This window comes from Lepidochelys olivacea (assembly GCF_965140295.1).
Source record: "Lepidochelys olivacea isolate rLepOli2 genome assembly, chromosome: 1".
Taxonomy (NCBI): Eukaryota; Metazoa; Chordata; order Testudines; family Cheloniidae; genus Lepidochelys; species Lepidochelys olivacea.
Window position 1 is genome coordinate 330,122,086 of NC_140411.1, and position 20,016 is coordinate 330,142,101.

At 41.0% G+C, this 20,016-nt stretch overlaps 1 protein-coding gene across 1 annotated transcript in view; it reads right to left on the reverse strand.

The window, feature by feature from the left end:
- Positions 1–20,016, reverse strand: part of GSAP (gamma-secretase activating protein) — a 64,839-nt gene that overhangs the window by 29,053 nt on the left and 15,770 nt on the right. Inside the window, exons 5-19 of the mRNA XM_084642068.1 lie at positions 19,632–19,688; positions 19,392–19,480; positions 18,912–18,981; positions 18,314–18,363; positions 14,999–15,103; positions 13,983–14,042; positions 12,793–12,836; positions 11,263–11,348; positions 6,304–6,381; positions 5,151–5,228; positions 4,571–4,663; positions 2,489–2,706; positions 2,080–2,149; positions 1,183–1,265; positions 247–300 (exon numbers count right to left, since the gene is read on the reverse strand). Of these exons, the coding sequence (XP_084498194.1) occupies positions 247–300; positions 1,183–1,265; positions 2,080–2,149; positions 2,489–2,706; positions 4,571–4,663; positions 5,151–5,228; positions 6,304–6,381; positions 11,263–11,348; positions 12,793–12,836; positions 13,983–14,042; positions 14,999–15,103; positions 18,314–18,363; positions 18,912–18,981; positions 19,392–19,480; positions 19,632–19,688 (1,235 nt within the window). The remainder of the gene's footprint in view (positions 1–246; positions 301–1,182; positions 1,266–2,079; positions 2,150–2,488; positions 2,707–4,570; positions 4,664–5,150; positions 5,229–6,303; positions 6,382–11,262; positions 11,349–12,792; positions 12,837–13,982; positions 14,043–14,998; positions 15,104–18,313; positions 18,364–18,911; positions 18,982–19,391; positions 19,481–19,631; positions 19,689–20,016) is intronic.

Below are 20,016 nucleotides of genomic sequence, written 5' to 3' on the forward strand. Positions count from 1 at the left end.
TGGCAGGAGCCAACGTCCTTCTGAAAGAACAGGACAAAATCTTGAGAAACTACAGTGCATTTCTGAGCCGGCAAAATCTGTCTGGAAAATTCATGTTTCTAGCAACCATAAAAGTTACTTAACCTAGAGCAATTCTTTCTTCATCCTTATTTTCAGGAAACATGTGCATTACAGTAACGTTTATAAGGAAAGTGACAACCCACATCCTTCCTACCAATAGCAACACCTTCATATGTAGGAACTTACCTTTAATTCAGGTAAAGAAATGATGTCTGTTATGCATGTTATTCCGGGGATAATCTATAAACAAAGAGTGGGAAATTAAAACATTAATTTAGTCTAAAAGATACAAACAGATACAACCGATAACAACATAAAAATCTGAAGATTTCAGATCACTTTCCCCTGGGCAGTAATCCAGCTAACCAAGACAGCACATTCACCTCTGCACAAAAGTAGTATGGAAACTATTTTCTCTCTGTGCTGGGATGAAAAGTGGTCTTGTCTGTCCGGATTAAAGTAGCTTGAGAGACCCAGTATACAAGATAAACAGTCTCCAGCCAACACAGTATAAAGTAAATGTGTGTTTGGGGTTTGAAATTTTAAGTAACTACCATTTAAATAAGCTGCCAGCTCACCAGAACTTTTGTTTAGTTAATGAGGAAAATCAGACAGTAGGCCTTACTGGAGAAGGCTGAAGACTGGAAAACTTTTGATTGGCTGGTGATTGTGTTATCCATGTGTAGACCTGCCCAATGCTGTTTTCTCTATAAAACTTTCATATTAGTAATGCTCTCCAGATTGTGTACTTATTGGAAAGAACTGCAGGATCCTGGTGACTAAAATTACTCTGCATCCATTGTAAATACACATGGGCACACAATAACTGGTATATTACTAAATAAAAACCATAACCAATGTAATCATTCATAACAGTTACATAAATGCAACCTCAGCTGTTATCACTGACATTTCATAAATGCATTTACCAAAAATAAAGATTCCTGAAAACCATGACACATTAAGTCTAGGTAAGATAAAACAGGTAAAAAACAGAGAAGCCACTAGATATTCCAAAAAGAATAAATTTGCTTCCAAAAGCAAACAGGGTTACAACACATTTAAGAAAGAAAAAAAACCCTCTCCCAAAGTTGCTAGTGCTTGTAGCAGCTGATTTCTTACCCCATTCCAGTACAGTAGTGACGTATATGGCAAAAGTTTATCCAGTTTGCTAGTCTCTGGACACATTGTCCAGTATAGGGAAGCTGAATGCATTAAAAAAAAAAAAAAAAAAAAAAAAAAAAAGAGAGAGATTTACAGAAACAAGGCTGTTTAAAGGTATAAGTTACCAAGAAAAAGCTTTATAGTCTGTTCCATTTTTACTCGCCCTTTCCCTCACTAATCTGTCAATTAATTGTTTAGGGACAAATCCTGATGTTGCCACTGCAGCAGCTTTCTTAGCAGTGGAACCTGATATGACTCCACTGCACACAGGGAGGAAAGGAATTCCAGATAGCCATGCAGGGGTATCAGCTGCTTAGCCTCAGCTCAGCTGGGGTCCCCCAACAGACACACAGGAGGCAGGGCTCAAATTGTCTGGGCCAGGGGATCTGCGGATATGTGAAAATGCCACAGGATACACCAGCCATTATCCTGAAGCAACCTTCATGGAATGGCTCCGTGACCTGGCTGAGGCTAAAGGAGAATTACTCCTTCCCTTCTATTCATCTTTCTGGCACACATCCCAGCTATTCGAACCACCTGCTAGGCAGAGAATTTGGCTCATGAAAGGCCAAAATGGTAACGGATCTCTCTTCCTGCACAACTAGGTAGCGAATCACATTTGTAAAGCTGTACAAATTGCTATAAAACCAGGACTGCAATGTACTTGTCTTCTCAATTAGCAACAGAGTACAGCATTACAACAGCTGAGTCACCCAACCAGGAGTACAACTAAAAAGATGAGCTAGCAGCAGCAGGAGAGTCAGTTTGCAGTTGTGTGGCTTTACCATCGGATGTCTCCCTTTAAGCAAAAACGTGCAGTGTGTAGCTTAACACGCAATGCAAAAAAACACCTACCAATGATAAATTCCTGGAAGGGGTCAAATGTATAACATGTTGACAGGTTCTCAGAAATCCACTGAATAATCTGTGAAAGTCAAAAAATGGAGAGTTTGTTACAGTTCTGTATTTAAAGTTTGTGTTCAAATGAAAGACTCTGGAACAGTCCAGACCAATGAACCCCTTTCATCTGCAGCTCAGTGCTCAAATAATATTTTCAGAACGAGAACCATTATACCCATTATAATGATATACTGGAAGCATGTTGGGGCCAACCTGGTCAGCTTCTAGGTGCTACCACAATACAAATGTTTGATGATAATAGTGAACATGCCTTTATCTTTGTCCTGTAAGGCACCCAGCACACTCGTTTTCGCACTGAAAAAGTAAATGTCCAGAAACATAAGGAATTAAGCTATATTCCCACCTGCATTTCCAAATCTGTTGTATTTCTGACATGTAGAAGAGCACAGTGCAGCGCGGCCAGTCTATCACTGTCCAGTTTGCTGTTACAGAGGAACTGCATCAAGGAGCACTCATTTATTCTCACAGTAAACATCCTTCCTGAGCAGCAATCCCAAACGACGGACTTGAATGGGGACTGGATGGAACTTTTGTGCAGCACGTTGATTCTCGCATCCTCACCTGAAGGGAGTGGGTTTGAAGGAAGAAAGGTCTTTGAGTGTACATAAGCTCTATTGACCACAGATTTCTCCCCTCTGCCAGGTCCCACAATCTCATGGTCTCCAATGGTCAGAAATAATCTACCCCTGCTGCGTTTTCTCTCCCCTTACCCACTTTAACTTCCCACCCCACCCTACTGGCCTGCTGCTTTCAGAAGTGCTAAGCACCCACAGGTCCCTTTGAAGACCATGAGAGATGCAAGTGCTCAGTACATCTGAAAATCAGGCCCTACCTGTCTTATTCCATAGCACAGATCACCATTGTGCCTAAGCGCTCAAGGCAGGTCTACACTACCGCTTAAGTCAACGTAACTTACGCCGCTCAGAGGTGGGAAAGAGACACCCCCCCACCCACGAGTGACGCAAATTACAGCGACATAAGCGCTGTCCACACCGGTACTACGTCAGCAGGAGATGTTCTCCCACCAGCATAGTTTCCACCTCTCATGGAGGTGGAGCAATTAGCCGACAGGAGAGCGCTCTCCCGCCGGCATGCAGCGTCTTCACCAGATGTGCTAAAGCGGCATAGCTGCACTGGTGCATCTGTGCCAATATAGCACTTCTAGTGCAGACCTGCCCTCAGTCCGAACTGCTTCTTGGCCATTGTTCTTGAAGCTTAAAATGACTGGATGGGATTCATTTAATGACATTCCTTAACTGCCTTCAGATAGCAGAATCCATTCAGTAGTGCAAGCAACTACCTCCACTGCCTAGGACTTCAGTAGTGTACTGAATGCCTTCTGTTTTGGGGAGGGAGAAACAAAGTATCTAACTCTTGCTTGAATTTGAATCACTATTGTAGATGGCCACCATTTTAGTAACAGAGCAGAGTGAGTTAGTCTGTGCCACCCAGAACGACATGCTCACATTGTATTAGGCCATCCAAACAGCAGCATGTGCCAAACTACATGAACAGGGAGATTCTGCTTTGTAGTACTAAATTTAAACATAACCCAAAATCAAAACTACTTTGCATATACCGGAACTGATTCACCACTGAGTTACTCCATTTTTCTGCCAATGTAATTCCAGACCCACTGCATGAGAAATCACACCCACCATGCAGAAAATAAAATAATGCTTCCTACCTACCTCAGGTATTTCCGCAGGAAAATATTTATTTACAGCTCCACCTCCAACCAGCTATGAGCTTCTTTTTGACATTGCTGCATATGTCGGAGCTGCACCAGTCCTAGCACCCTACCTTTCTTTTACCCAGTCAGAAAAATGGCCTTCTGTTTTCAAACAAAGGCCTTCTGTTTCCAAAAACAACCCATTTCCTATAAAGTACTGTTATGTGGAAGTGAAATAATGTGCCTTTCAGATGAGACTTCAAAACAAATTACATTACTCTGATCAGGTGAAGGAAATGCAGATTTCCTCTCCCCACTCCACTCCAACATACATACACAAACTCAATTGGAGGAAGGAAATGTAAAATCAAATTTGCATCTCCATGTGAAATTTGAGAACACTGGAGCATCCATAAACATGCATAAGGGGATGGAAAATTATTAAATTGAGGCAGAGAATGCAATTCACTGAATGGTCTTCTTTCATTTCATAACACGCTAACAGTGAGTAATGGATGAAATAAGAAAGTTCATTTCTTTTTAAAATTGAGTGTGCTAAAAATACATGTCTTACTCTGCCTGATCCCAATCTTCTAGCCTTTTCGGAGAACAATGTACAGTAATGCAGATGCGAGGCCAATAAAATTAACTGAATTCTCCTCCAAAGGGAGCTGAACATTTTCCAGAGTCTCCACCAAAGCCAACAATAAAAAGAGATGCTAAAGACTCCAAAGTACTGAAGTTTTACTGTACCTGTCAGAAACAAATTATAGCACATCAGGTCAGGATGTTGAGTATTGAGAAGGTGTAGAAAGTGGCCAGGCAAATAAACAGCCACATAATAGTCTGTTCAAAATAAAAAGAGCCATCAATTTGAGCAACTGTTAAAATATTTACTTTGGGAGGTTGGGATTTATGAATTCTCAGCCCATTTCTCTTTATTGGAGCAGGTTATGTCTAGGAGATATAACAGGAGTTAGTTAATAGCAGTTGCAGTGTTAACACAGGAAATATAGGTGACATGTTCAGGTTTCCAGGGGAGGATGTGAGAGGCTCATGCCACTAAAGAGCACTATAGTAGTTGATCTCCAGAGAAGTCAACTTCAGAGGAAGTTGCTCACTGACAGTATGAGGTATTGCAATATCAAGTTCCAAAAATGGAAGTCAAGTAAGTTGCAAAATGTAGCAAATATCGTAACTTAAGAAGGGATGGGGGGGCCTTTATGTCCCTCTTATGAAGAGGAGAGGGACCACCAAAAGGCTGGAGGTTAACAATTTCTCTCCCTTCTCAAAGTGGGGAGAGGAAACAAGAGAAGCTAAATTAGCAACCTACCGAGATTCAAAAAAGCTACTTCCTTCACTTGTGGGTAATCTGTTCTTTGTAGAGCAACTGTAAAGGTTTTGCTGTAACCTGGGAAGACACACATGAAACAGCAGTTATATGCAAAATATAACTAGAGAGAGAGAGTATGGAGCAATGCAAGTCTATCCAAACCACAGAACTTCTGAGATTGTTTGTCTTTACTATGTTATATTTCTGAACAAATCTTCCTCTGCCTGGACTGAAACACTAGTCTCTATTCTTACCAAGAAGCGCTTAGGACTAATGGATTAATTTTCCAGAGATTATAAAGCCAGAAGGAGCCATTGTGATCATCTAGGCTGACCTTCTGTATAACACAGACCACAGGACTCCCCTGAAGTAATTCTTGTTTGAACTAGAGCATATCTTTTTAGCAAAACAACCAATCTAGATTTAATTGCCAGTGAAGGAAAATCCGCACAACTCTTGGTAAATTGTTCCACTGGTTAATTACCTTCACTGTAAAAAATGTGTACCTTATTTCCAGTCTGAATTTGCGTAGCTTCATCTTCCACCCATTGGGTTTTGTTATACCTGTGACTAAAGGCCATTATCAAATTTTTGTTCATTATGTAGCTGCCTATAGGCTGTGATCAAGTCACCTCTTATCCTTCTTTCTAGCTTAATTTATGCAGATGGTTTTCAATGAAGTCAGTGAGAGCTGCACCTATGCCTGTGAAAATCAGGGCTGACCTGCACCCGTAGACACTCAAGCTAGGAGCTACCAGTTCCATCTCCCAGACACAGAGCCTTATTGTCACAGGCACAGGGCTCTAGAGCCCTGTGCGGATACAACATTTATCATCTGTGGATGCAGCTCCTCCAGGATGGGTGTACTGCCCCCAGCTCTGCCCACTGCACTGCGTGACCAGGGACAGCTACTGATGAGCCTGGTGCCTGCCCCAGCGGGCGAGGCTGGGTGCGGGACGGGGAGCGGTACAGCCACACCAGAGGAGCTGTGGGCATGGGGTGCTGGCTTGTGGGAGCGGCGGCCCACCAGGCTGCTGCTTTCACTGCTGCAGGTCCCAGCAGAGCCCTGTTTATTTTGTAAGGTATTCTGGTACAAAATGACACACTAAAATAAAGTAAGAATGAACAATTGAATAAAACAGATTAACTGTACCTTTATGTAAAAAGGAAACGGAGTATGTGACCTCCATAGGAATATCAGGAGCCTGACTACAACACAGACAAAAACTTCCTAAAAAAATAAAAATAAAGAGATTAAAATGAAGGTTGGTTTTGTTATCATACTTGTTCATTGAATAAGACATGTCGGCCTTCACCGATTCACTTTATATTTCTCAGAAGATGGATACAGGCTGCAGAACCCAATCCTAAAAACTAAGACTGTTTTAGACTAAAGATAACAAAGATGCTTTTTCTTAAACAACTTTCAGGACTATAGAAATATGCATACATCAAGGTAATAGCTTACATAACATTTAGCTAAAGAGGAAGAAGGCAAAAAGGTTGAGTATGAATAATAAGATAGGGAAATGCAGGAGAAAATACACTGTAAAGCAATTTTGGGTTCCGAAGGCTCAGCAAATCCTTCGAATTCAGAGAAACTGCATTATTCAGCTCTTTGCTGTAGAAAACATTCTAGCACCGTCTGAACCACTGACCAGACCACGGTACCTACAGGAAGCCCCAATTTCTGGAGATTATCTATTAAAAGCTGCCAAGAGGCAATGCTGTAATTCAACCTCAAGAGATTTCACTTTATTAAAAGTGCTTAGAACTTCTGAGCACGAAGCTGTACTATAGCATTGCACTAGTAATGCTACATATTTGGCTGAGGCATTTAACTTTCAGGAGAGGGGAAGAGAGAGAGAGAATTTCCTCTGGCTGAAATTCATGTTTGTTTCCAGCGTGCTGAATAGTTTTGGTAAGTTTGATAGAATTTTGCTTGGATATTTGAGTTACTGAAACATAAATAGATGGGGTGTCCCTGATCATTTGGGGCCTTATGGAACATGCAGAATTTTTAAAGCAGCGGCATAAGACCACAGCAGGAAGGTTGTGGCTTTTCTGGGCCTCTTTCAGTGCTATTTTCTTGCCACGGTCTTCCCTTCCACTTTCATTTTCACACGCTGGGAAGGACAAAGTGTGCTGTGGAGTACACTGCCCTATAAACTGCACAATTTGAATTGAACGTGCAAACTAATGATCTTGTATTCAGATTAATGCATTGGTGCATTTGTATGCAAAATGTGACCAGAGAACTGGATGGCTCAGTAGACTGCTAACGGGATACACGTGCTTTCATCTCTCAGAGGTTGGTAGTGAACAAAGAGAGTTGCCATCCAATGGCTTTTCAGTGACTTAGATAAAGGGATATTGGTCTCAGTCCAGTTGCAAGTAGACAGGTACACATTTCACAAGAGCCACCACATCTGACACCACGTTAGCAATCTCAGTCAAGAGGTCAAAGACAGAATATAAAGTGACACATAAAGTGAACTATTTTCTTGCCTCAGCTGGTGGTTCCTGCACGACTGACACACGTTGGTGGACGGTGTGGAAAAGACTGTGTTGCTAGTGGTCAAGTTGCAAAGGGTACTGTCGTTTTTCTGTTTATCCACAGAACAAGAGAGTTTACACTCCAGCACTGTTCACAAGCAGTAAGTCTCACACAAACCACTGGGCCAAATTCTCTGCAGAAAGTGATGGCATAAATGAACCCAGCTCCACTGAAGTCAGTGGAAGTGCAGTCATTACGTTGGAGAGTTTGGTCCAATTGCTTTTGAAGTGTGATCAGCAGGTTGCATATTCAGATATTTGATAAACTCTCCTCTTTCTTCTTCAAAAACAAAGAGGGAGAAGATGAGAAAATGTGGAGGGGGGCAGGGAAGAAGGAAAGCCAGAAACAAAAAGGAAGAGTTTAAAAATATAGTTCTGCTCATGCAACTCCATGATAAGATTTTAGGACATACAAGAGTCAGGAAATAGCAACTATAAACTCTGACTTGGCAACTATACATTAGGACAATGAAATTACCATTGAAGGAGTCATGCAATTCCATATATGCATAAAGTTACATTTCCTAGGAAACTAACTTTAATTTCTTGACTTTTGTTCATGTAGAATCTCAACCATAATGTTGCATTAAGATATCTCCTGCAGCATCAGAACATCTCCTAATTCAAACACGATGTGTCACTGGACATAAATGGCTTGCATCTATCCTGTTTACAGACTCAATGCACAACAGAGCCAAAGGAGAGTCATTGATATGCTAACTAACAAACAGTGAAGCAGAGGAGGAGATGGGTCTTTTATTCCACCTTATTGTCTATGTTTCTGAAAGATCAATAAGCTAAATTGAAAATAAAAATCTCCAAGTTAAAAAAAAAAAAAAACAACAACTTCTAATCACACAAAGTTCCTGCGACCATACCAATGGTTAAATAACCATTAACGCCGTTCGGAAAACAAAAAGTTAATTCTCAGACTTGTTTGATCTCCGCTAATTTGTGAGCGGGGTTTTTTGGGGTCTAGTGACATTCTATCTTGTTAGTGCTGGCTATGAGTAACAGGGCTACTTTTCTTCTGCTACGGAAGTTTGAGAGAGGAAAAGCAGATTCATTCACTGTTGAGACAGGCTATGGTCACTAACAGTTTTTTATTAAATTGGAAATTGCCTAGAATATTCCATTTGAAATTGTGCCAGTTCTTTACTGGAAACAGTTTAAAACAGAACGAATAAGAGCCCTACTATTAATGGTTTGTAGCCTCTGAAGTATGCTAAGCTCTTCACAGAAGACACATTCCCTTCCCCAAAGAGTTCACAAAGTAAATTTTAGATGAGTGAGACACAAACAGCAGAGAGGAGGTGAGGTGATAAAAAAAAATTGAGGTTACAGCAATAGGATCTTGCAGTGCTCAGTTTATGCACGAGCACGTAGGGCATGTCTACACTATAAACTTACGTCAACCTATGTTAGGTCGACTTACAACCACCGCAGTAATCACCACAGTGGTTCATGTCCGCTCAGCCTTTCTTCTGTCGATGGTGCCCGTCCTCAGCAAGAGCGCTTCCACCGACTTAAATGGGGGATGACAGAGCCAGGACTCTCAACTCTGTGTGCAGCTCCCCGCCAGTAGACCGTCTCCCCTCCCCGCATCTTGGCTCCCTGCCCCCCGCTAGGAACAGGGCAGCTGCATTGGGCTTCTTGGATTTCCGCGGGGAGCACAGCAGCCAACCGGACCTCAGATGCGGAGCACCCCACCGGCAGCCCAACTGCCCTCGCGCCCAGGCTCTTGGCTCCCCACTGGGGGCACAGCTGCACCCAGTGGGGAGCTCTGTGCCTGGAGTCCAGTCAGCTGCCCTGTTCCCAGCAGGAAGCCAAGACGCCCAGTGCAGCTGCCCCATTCCCGGTGGGGAGCGGGAGCCTGGGAGGGGGCAGCCGGCTCCCAGTAGGGAGATGCGCCTGGAGTCTGGTCGGCTGTGATGCTCCTAGCGGGGAGCCAAGAGCCTGGGGGGCAACCCAGATCGTAGTGGGGAGCCAGAACCCTGGAGGGAGCAGGGCTCCCTGCAGGAAATGAGGAGCCCAGGCAGCAGCCTGAGCTGGGAGCCTGGGTAGCACCGTGGCTTGGAGCAGAGACCAGACAGCAGCCCAGCTTGGGAGCCAGCGTTCTTGTCACTTTCACAGCTCCGCAGGACAAGAATGCCAGCCAACAGCTGTAAGCAACAGTGTCTACAGGGACACTGCGTTGCCTGAACCACACTGACACAAGCCCTACACCTCTCGCGGAGGTGGAGTTATGATGTTGGTGCAGGAGGGCACTTACGGAGGCGAGAGCAAGGCTGCAGGGTGCACGCTGACATAATTAGCTGTCTTACATCAGCCTAACTCTACAGTGTAGGCCAGGCTGCTGTAGTAGCACAGGTGTCCACTCCAGTTGTGGTGTTAGATCCTGGGCTGCTCCTGGGGATGCGCAGGTAGCATCTGCAGTCAAGAGCATTTTTCTATGCACGTCTGGTAGAGAAGGTGAGACCATTCTCTCTGATGCAGATTTTGCAACAATTATCCAGGCCTTTGTCAGCTTAATATTCGCTTGCGATAATGTACTTACATGGGGCTACACCTTGAGACCGCTTGGAAACTGAAGGTCGTGCAGAATGTTGCCGTCTGCTTATTAAAAGAAGTTTCACCTTGGATGTGCATTACATCTCTGCCCGGGGATCTGCTCTAGCTGCCAGTAAGTTTCTGGGAGCAGTCTGAGGTGTTGGTGCTACTGTATAAACCTAGATGGTCTGGGACTCAGTTACTTCAGAGAGAATGCGTCTCTCTGCGTCCTACAGCAGGAGGTGAGATCGGCAGAGATTCTTGAGCGGGCACCACCTCCGAATGAATAGCAGGAAGCTTGACTTGGAGTCTGCTAGAGCCAGGCACACTGACAAACCCACCACTTGTCCTAGGCTTTGGGGGTTGATGGGGAAAGCTAAGACTTTGAGGGACTTCATGGATACTTATGCCCAATCTTTTTAAATGTATAGGATGAGTGCCCAGAGAATACGATGGGCATCTAGAGGATTTTATATATCTAAAGAAATGTAAGTGTCTCACAAGGTATTCCTGTACTTGGTTTTTTTACCCTTGAAGACATAATGACTGAAGGCAGTAGTGAGCATAAGAATGCGGGCTTCCCCCCAGTCCTCATCTGTGCACTCCACAGATCAGCGTAATTGGTAGGCTCGGCTCAACAGACTCTGAGGACTGAATAACACTGCTGACAGATCTGAAGAAGTCTGCATTAGAAGTCTGATCCAAAAGATCAGTGAAGCAAACAGAAAGATTCCCACTGACTTTGATAAGCTTTGGATCAGGCACCATGTGCCTGGCTCAAGATAGGTTAGTTACTCCAGACCTTCCATGGTCATTAGATTAAAAATCACTACAGCTACAATTTCCTGCAAGATCTGCTATGAGTACTATACATCAGGAAAAGTTAAGTCATAAACATATAACAATGGGCTCCTAAAACTTCTTAGTAATTAGTTACACTACTACACGTCAGTGTAGTAATCTGTAACATATGATCATCACAAGACAGTTTTTCATTATTAATTACCTGTTTTACTGGTAAAAACTTGCAGATTCAGAGATCTAGGTTCCATCTCTTGGTCTTGAGAGTAATCGTATCCAAAATTCACAAATCTAGAAGTAAATAGAGACCATTAAATGCATTTCTTCATCCACAATGATTTTTAAAGAGTACACTGAACCCATGAAAGGTCACAAGGGAAATATAAGAATTAGATTATTATTAAACATTCCATAAGAAAGTTTAATTAAACAACAACTGATCAGTCTGTTTCTGTTAGTTTACTCTTAGGGTTGGGATTGCAATCTAAATGCAGCAATTGCTTCATAACCATATTTAAAAAGGGGATATCCCATATGCCTGTAAGTTATTTCTTCACTGCACCATACTGCTTAATCCCACACGAGCTGAACCAAAGTGAAGGAAAATTGTGCTGGAGGGTCTCAATTTATTCACTCACCATATCTGAAAGGTCAAAAGGTTTGGAGCCCAAATCTACCACATGCCAAGTGGCACCTTACTCTGTGAGTAGTCACACTGATTGCAATGGGAATAGTCACAAAATAAGGGAAGGGGGCAGCAGAACTGGGCTAATTTCATTGGTGTTACCAGTTCTGCATTTTGGTTCTTTTTCAGATTCTAATGTTAGCTGTAGTTTTCACAGATCTTGGAAAAATTTAATATGGCATCAGTGTTAATTATTAGCTACAATCTATCAATAGTAAATTATGCACTAAATCATTTTTTTTAAATGGTCCTCCTCCAGACATATTTCTCGACCTTTCCACAAAGATTCAGATGAGTTTTAGCAATTGTGAAGTTGGTTTTCTTCAGTACTATATCATAACTGTACTGGTCCTGTAAGGTAGGCTCCATGGCCAGCACTGCCAAGCTCCAGCTTTCTACTTAGTACTGAAGCATGCTGGGAGTGCTAGCTGGGGGGGACAGTTTGGAACTGTAAGCTACCACTGCAAGGCATGCTAGGAAAGAGAAAGGGTATATAAATAGCTATCTTCCCTCATAACAGGAAGAGATGGAAACAAAAGAGGAGCTGTTGGTCTGCCCAATTACCAGTCTGGAGCTGAGCCCAGTAGCTGGAAAAGGAATCCCAGAAATGGAATGGAAGTTTTGGGAACACTGCCACAGGCCAGCTGTAGAGAGGATGTGACCTCAAAAGGAAACTAAGGAAAGTTGGTTTTATTTGGATGGGGACATTGTATCCCCCAGGAAGGGTGGTTTAGTCTATATTTGGTTCTCCAGCCAAACCGCTCCCAACGGGAAGGGACCTGTGACCGTGTTAAACTTCTTGTCTGGCTTCACCATACCAGGGAAGGAGATGAAGGAGGGGAAAGCTCTCAGGAGGGTCTGAAGATCATATGTGACACCGCTTCCTCCCCTTTACCTTCACATAAATCAGGTTACAACAACAGGTACATGAATTCAAGTCATACAGTGCAAAGATGCATGCAATGCCAAATGAAGTTAATGTACTAATAAACCAAATTTTAGACACACACGTTGACAAATGAGACAAAAAAAATACTGTGATCCACTTACTTTAATCCTGTGTCTCTTAAAGAGATGTCCAGGGATGCTTCAAGCTGTTAACCCAAAAATCAGAACACACCTACATTATTCAGTATTTAAGGTTGGTTTTGCAGATAAAGGATCAATCGGGCTCATTCACTCTTCATCCAACTCACCAATTTCACAAAGGAAAACGTGGATTCATCAACCACCACTCGATCCTTTTAAGTCATTCAAGAACTCAGAAAATAGTTCCCCCTCCCAGTAGAGGTTTTATACAATTATGGAATGGGATGCTTGTGTCAAGCCAGTGTAAACGTTTAATGTCTTTGTATGCCTAACTAAGGCAAGTTTTATATTTTAAAAACAACTTAAAATGTGTGTCGTGGGGATGCCATACTGTCTTTATATGAGAAGAACATCAAAACAGCTGAGCTCCAAGGCAGCAACGCTACATGGATTTGAAGTAAAGCAGGGCAGGGAGTCATGCTCCGGGCTCATCAGCCCTCAGTCTGCCTTTTAATTTGCAGTGCACTGTGGGCAAAATTCACTCCCACACAGAAGCCTCACATATGATCCCCTAGAGACCCACTTACCCAAACCTTTAGCTGGGATGCATCCACTTCCACGTGTCAGGGCACCCACGCGTCTGGGCACCCACGCAGGCCCCAAGCACCAACATGAATTTCAGGCTTTGTCACAAAGACTCCAACCCAGATACCTACAGGGTGCCCTCAACACTCAGTGACATATAGACTCAATCCTGTTTCCATCCAAGTCAATGGGAGCAGGAGCAGGCCTTCATTTCTCCATTTACTGGTAATTTGATTGGCAAGTGCTGCTTAATTCCACTGGTCTAAAATTAGAGTAATTCCATGAACTGCAGTGGGATTGCACAGCTATTCTAGATGGTTTAAATAGTACTTGGTCCTGCGAGGAATGCGGGGACTGGACTAGATGACCTCTGAAGGTCCCTTCCAGTCCTACGATTATATGTTAATCCAAAATCAGTGGAGTGACTCGAATAGATTTAGATTAGAATCTGGTCATTACATTTTGAAGAACGTTTCCAAGGTTTGTGGTTTTATATAATAATTCATGTTAATAAAAATATCAAATACAAATACTTGGGAATAAACATAATTATCATCCCTTGAAATATATAGCTAAATCCCTCCTCAGACTAGCTATATGACAAGAAGTTTATATCTATGACTTACTATTAAATTAAAGTTTTCATCAGGATAAAACTGGACACATTTTAAGATATTCCTTGATTCCTAAAATTAAGAGAGAGACTTTTATTATAATAATCGAGCCACATCACGCAGACTGAGAGATGGTTGGAAAGTCCATCATTCAGCCCTGTTTGCTAACATGCATAGGGCAACAAGTGAATGAGAAAAGGCAAAAACCATACACTAAACCCTCAAATAGCACTCCCCAGCACACATGCTTCCTTCTTGTCCCAGATCAGTTGTCTATCTTCTGTCTAGAATTGGTTACGGTCTTGTGCAATCCCCGGTCACACTCCTTTGTCACACGCAGAGAGACACTAGAAGGTTACATAACCTTCTGCTCCACAGAGACTAAAGCTATTGAGAACAGTATCTTATTTTGCAAAACTCCAAAGGGCCTCTCACAAAAAGTAGAGCAGAGATGAGCTCTTCATTATATATTACACTTCCCATCCTTTCTGAAATACTCCACCTAATTTCAGTGCATCAAAAAGATGAAACAAACTAGCACTGAAAGTCCATTTTTGTTCATGCATAACTTAGGCTAAGTTTGGCTATTCACATTAGTCAGAATGAGAAACAGTTTGAAACTTTCTAGCAAAGAACCATGTCCTCAGTTGGTGCATATGGTCTATGCTTTCTTACATCTATATGCCCTAGCTTGCAATCGATATTCTCTCATAATTTGGCAAGCCCATATTCCTAGGGCACATGTGCTAGCTATAATAGGTTTAGATTATCACACACATCAGCACTACCTTTAAAAAAAAATCTCTCTGTTTCCCTGGGAAGCACTGACATCATATCTCACTGCAAATACTCATATGTAAACAATAGCATGGAAAGTTGAATTTAGGCCTCTAGTTTTCATTACCCTACTCTTCTTACTACCCAAAATAATCCAACTCACACCATTATTACTGGCTTTTAAACTCAAACTTTCATATTAGAAAAATGAAAAAGAAATGAAAACACACAGAGATTCAATTTTTTCCCACCTTTGGAACAATGTAGAAGAGTCTTTGTTCTGTCATATCCCATTGTGCCCAAATGAAATCATCTGCAACTCTGTCTCTTGGCAGCTGGCCTGAGTTTTGAATCACCTGAAGGGAAGGATTTAAAAAATGAGCTGAACACTATAGGTCAAATACTCTTCTGTAATGAAGATGATGAACAACTCAGGCTTTCAAAAGATAAACAGCAGCACACAGAACAGCCTGATAGTTTTAATATTTCCAAGTAGCTTAATGTCCTATTTGCTCATTTCACAGGAGTCTCTGTAAACCAGAGGGTCTGGCACTTTGCAGAGGCAGTATGTTCAGTTCAGGAGAAATATTTGCTAGCTCCCAAGGAAGTTCCAGCTAATATTTTCTAGATTGGCACAGAGTTGGGAGAAGAAGGGAAATCACAAAGAACAACTTACCCACCCAAGTCCCTTGAAGGTGGGGAGGGAGAATAGATGGCAAGCTTAGTCCCAGAGAAGGGGAGAGAAATGGGATGCGAGATGCTTTTGAACTGACTGCAACTATCTTTATTAGCCAGTGAAGGAGGAAAGTTGCTAGTTCCAAAGAGAGTCTTGTCCCCTCTTTCCAAACACATGATGAATGAGGAGGGAAGAGGCTAAAATAGTGGGAAATGATTAGGACCATCTAAGTTTACTTGGCAGATGCAGCAGGACGTCATTTCAAGTAAACAGTTAAACAGTTTATTTGACAGAAACTGGCATAGACTAAGGGCCTGATTTTCAGTTACTCTAAAGCTCTTTTCCCTACTCTTACAGGTTTGTTTTTTAAATTGCACCCACCTTAAAACACCTTTTCACCGCTGGAGTAGCGTGAAAGGCCTTACAGTAACACAGAATAAGGACTTGTAGGTTTGGAGGGGAAAAATTTATTTGCCACAATTAAATGAATCATGGTTTTCATGATACAGCATAGATTCATAGACACTAAGGTCAGAAGGGACCAATTCAATCATCTAGTCTGACCTCCTGCACAACGCAGGCCACAGAATTTCACCCACCCACTCCTCCGAAAAACCTCTCACCTATCTGAGCTATTGAAGTCCTCAAATTGTGGTTTAAAGACTTCAAGGAGCAGAGAATCCTCCAGCAAGTGACCCATGCCCCATGCTACAGAGGAAGGTGAAAAAGCCCCAGGGCCTCTTCCATTCTGCCCTGGAGGAAAATTCCTTCCCGACCCCAAATGTGGCGATCAGCTAAACCCTGAGCATATGGGCAAGATTCACCAGCCAGATACTACAGAAAATTCTTTCCTGGGTAACTCAGGTCCACCCCATCTAACATCCCATCACAGGCCATTAGGCCTATTTATCATGAATATTTAATTACCAAAATCATGTTATTCCATCACACCATCTCCTCCATAAACTTATCGAGTTTAATCTTAAAGCCAGATAGATCTTTTGCCCCCACTGCTTCCCTTGGAAGGCTATTCCAAAACTTCACTCCTCTGATGGTTAGAAACCTTCGTCTAATTTCAAGTCTAAACTTCCTGGTGGCCAGTTTATATCCATTTGTTCTTGTGTCCACATTGGTACTGAGTTTAAATAATTCCTCTCCCTCTCCAGTATTTATCCCTCTGATATATTTATAGAGAGCAATCATATCTCCCCTTAACCTTCTTTTAGTTAGGCTGAACAAGCCAAGCTCCTTGAGTCTCCTTTCATAAGACAAGTTTTCCATTCCTCGGATCATCCTAGTGGCCCTTCTCTGTACCCGTTCCAGTTTGATTCATCCTTCTTAAACATGGGAGACCAGAACTGCACACAGTATTCCAGGTGAGGTCTCACCAGTGCCTTGTATAATGGTACTAAAACCTCCTTATCCCTACTGGAAATACCTCTCCTGATGCATCCCAAGACCACATTAGCTTTTTTTCCACAGCCATATCACATTGGAGGCTCATAGTCATCCTATGATCAACCAATATTCCAAGGTCCTTCTCCTCCTCCGTTGTTTCTAATTGATGCGTCCCCAGCTTATAACTAAAATTCTTGTTATTGATCCCTAAATGCATAACCTTACACTACTCACTATTAAATTTCATCCTATTTCTATTACTCCAATTTACAAGGTCATCCAGATCCTCCTGTATGATATCCCTGTTCTTCTCTAAATTGGCAATACCTCCCAGCTTTGTATCATCCGCAAACTTTATTAGCACACTCCCACTTTTTGTGCCGAGGTCAGTAATAAAAAGATTAAATAAGATTGGTCCCAAAATTGATCCTTGAGGAACTCCACTGGTAACCTCCCTCCAGCCTGACAGTTCACCTTTCAGTAGGACCCGTTGTAGTCTCCCCTTTAACTAAATTCCTTATCCACCTTTCAATGTTCATACTGAGCCCCATCTTTTCCAAATTTAACTAATAATTCCTCATGTGGCACGGTACCAAACGCCTTACTGAAATCTAGGTAAATTAGATCCACTGCGTTTCCTTTGTCTAAAAAATCTGTTACTTTCTCAAAGAAGGAGATCAGGTTGGTTTGGCATGATCTACTTTTTGTAATACCATGTTGTATTTTGTCCCATTTACCATTGACTTCAATATCCTTAACTACTTTCTCCTTCAAATTTTTTCCCAAGAACTTGCATACTACAGATGTCAAACTAACAGGCCTACAGTTACCCGGATCACTGTTTTTCCCTTTCTTAAATACAACAACTGCATTAGATTGTCTCTGATTATTGCATTTCATTTTAAATAGGACACACACTAGTGGATTTGTATAGTCTTCTAATAATGGCACCACTGATTAATGTTGCTACTAGCAATTATAATAAGGATTCATATCATATGTTATAAATACAGGGGAATGAATAATTCAAAGCGTTCACATCACCACTTTCAAACTGAATTTTAGATGCATCATTTGGTTTTGTTGCTACTTCATGCATTCTTCATACAGATCATCTTTCTAAACTCTCCTCCATGTCAGAGTCTTCGAACACAAGGGTGAGGGAAAGCCCTTTCTTATCAGGCAAGATATTTAGGCTTTGGGGAAGCTGTGAAGCTCTAAACATACCCTTTGATTAGGTCAAGTTCATAGACTTAAGGAGAAGGCAATGAGAGGACTAACTTTCCTATAAGTTACACAGTATCTGGTTGAATAACCTATTATACTATCTGTACATTTATTAACATAGCTTTCACAGTTGTAGCCACAGTTTAAAGCATTACCAAAACAATGACTTAGAAAGGTCAGAAAAATCACAATAGAAAACTGGTTACAAGAATAGTCTTCCTCTAGTTTTTCCAATAAAAGCTTCAAAAGAAAGTTGATTTCTTACCACTTTGTGGTGATCTTCTGTGACAACATGAATGTGAAATTGTTCAATATCTTTAAAATTAGAAATGTTGAAATTCAATTTTTTAAAATATGTTAATATGGTTAGCAAAACAATTTAACCACCTAGCACTGAAAAGTTGTGAGCTGCCATATTAGTATCAAGAAAAATTAACTCCTCGCATAATAGTTAATCTGAATAATAGGCTAAATCTTACAGTCCTTACTCAGGCAAAACTTCCATCAAAATAATTGAGATTTTCCCTGAGTAAGGGCTACAAGATATGGTTGCTTATGGGCAATGCATTAGCTAATCAAAAATAAAATAAGAACACAGTAAAGACTGGCCATTCCTCCAATATTGGGGAAAAAAATCTTATTAAAATACACCTTTGTTGGAATAGCATCTGTAATATTACTACTGGCCGAGACCTTTCTTATTTCTATATTGGCTTTTATGGAAGGGACAAATAAGTAAATAAAAATGGATATTGAAGTCAAATTGGCAATATTGTTCTAGTTTACAGTGTTTCAAAATAATAGGATGTCCATGTTTAACCAGAAAAGCAGTATATATTCAAAATATTAACTCAAATACTTACATTTATCTTCTGAAATTAGTAAGAGATGGCTTTCTGGAAAAGGATTTCTGTTTGCAACTGGATAGAGAAACTGTAAAAGGAAATTATGTAAAAATGATGGTCAAGAGACTTTGTTGCTAAAGCTAATCTAAGCTGTTTATAATTTTTAAGAGATTTATTTGACAGTGGAATAACTTTTGTATACAGACTGCCACACTGACAATCCTCCATAAACAACAGCAGTGTTACTACAGATGAAAATCATCATCATTTGCTATGAATACAATCTTAGAAAGATTCAATATAGATAAAACAGACAGTTCAAACCAAAGGCATAGTCTACTTATAGTGTACTAAGTATTAGGAAAGCATAATGTATCTCAGTTACATAATGCAATATTTTTGCATGGGTAACATGAAACAGGTACTTTTAAATTCCCCTGCTTTTTCACTTTAAAGTAATAAATGAAAAGTTACAGTCAGATTAGTTGAACCATTTACCTGTACTCTGATACAGGTATCCACAGCCTTTAGGACTCTTACATTATTAACTGGGTGAATTTCAATGACCAAGGTCAAACACTTAGATACTGCAAAAAGAACACAAGTTTCAAACTATATTAATCTGTTTTATAAAGTTTTGTTCTACAAAATAAGGGATACAAGCAAAAGTAGTGTTGCAAAATCCCAATAACAGTGTTAGTTTTACCTTCACAATTAAAAATAAGCTACTTTTGGTACCTGGCTGCAGTAGCTGATTTACTCTTTCTTCCTTTGTTGACTGAAGAAAACTGACTGCTACTCAACAAAAAACAAAATATATATATTCACTATTTCATCTTAGTGAACATTTCCAAATATCAAATCACATAAAAATCTCACGGAAGAAAATTCATCACTGAACCAAACTTTAAAGAAACACCACAACAGATACTGTAGATCCATTAGACATGCAGAAACTTAAGTAGTGGTCAGTTTGTTTAAAAAGAAAAAAGCAGTCACAGTAATCACATTGTCACCTAGATATTCTAGTGACAGATGTATTAAAAATGCAGAGAAGAAGATTGTCATGAGCTGCTTCTGAGTAAAATATTTCTTATTATTTCTAGATTGAAATTTATCCAGA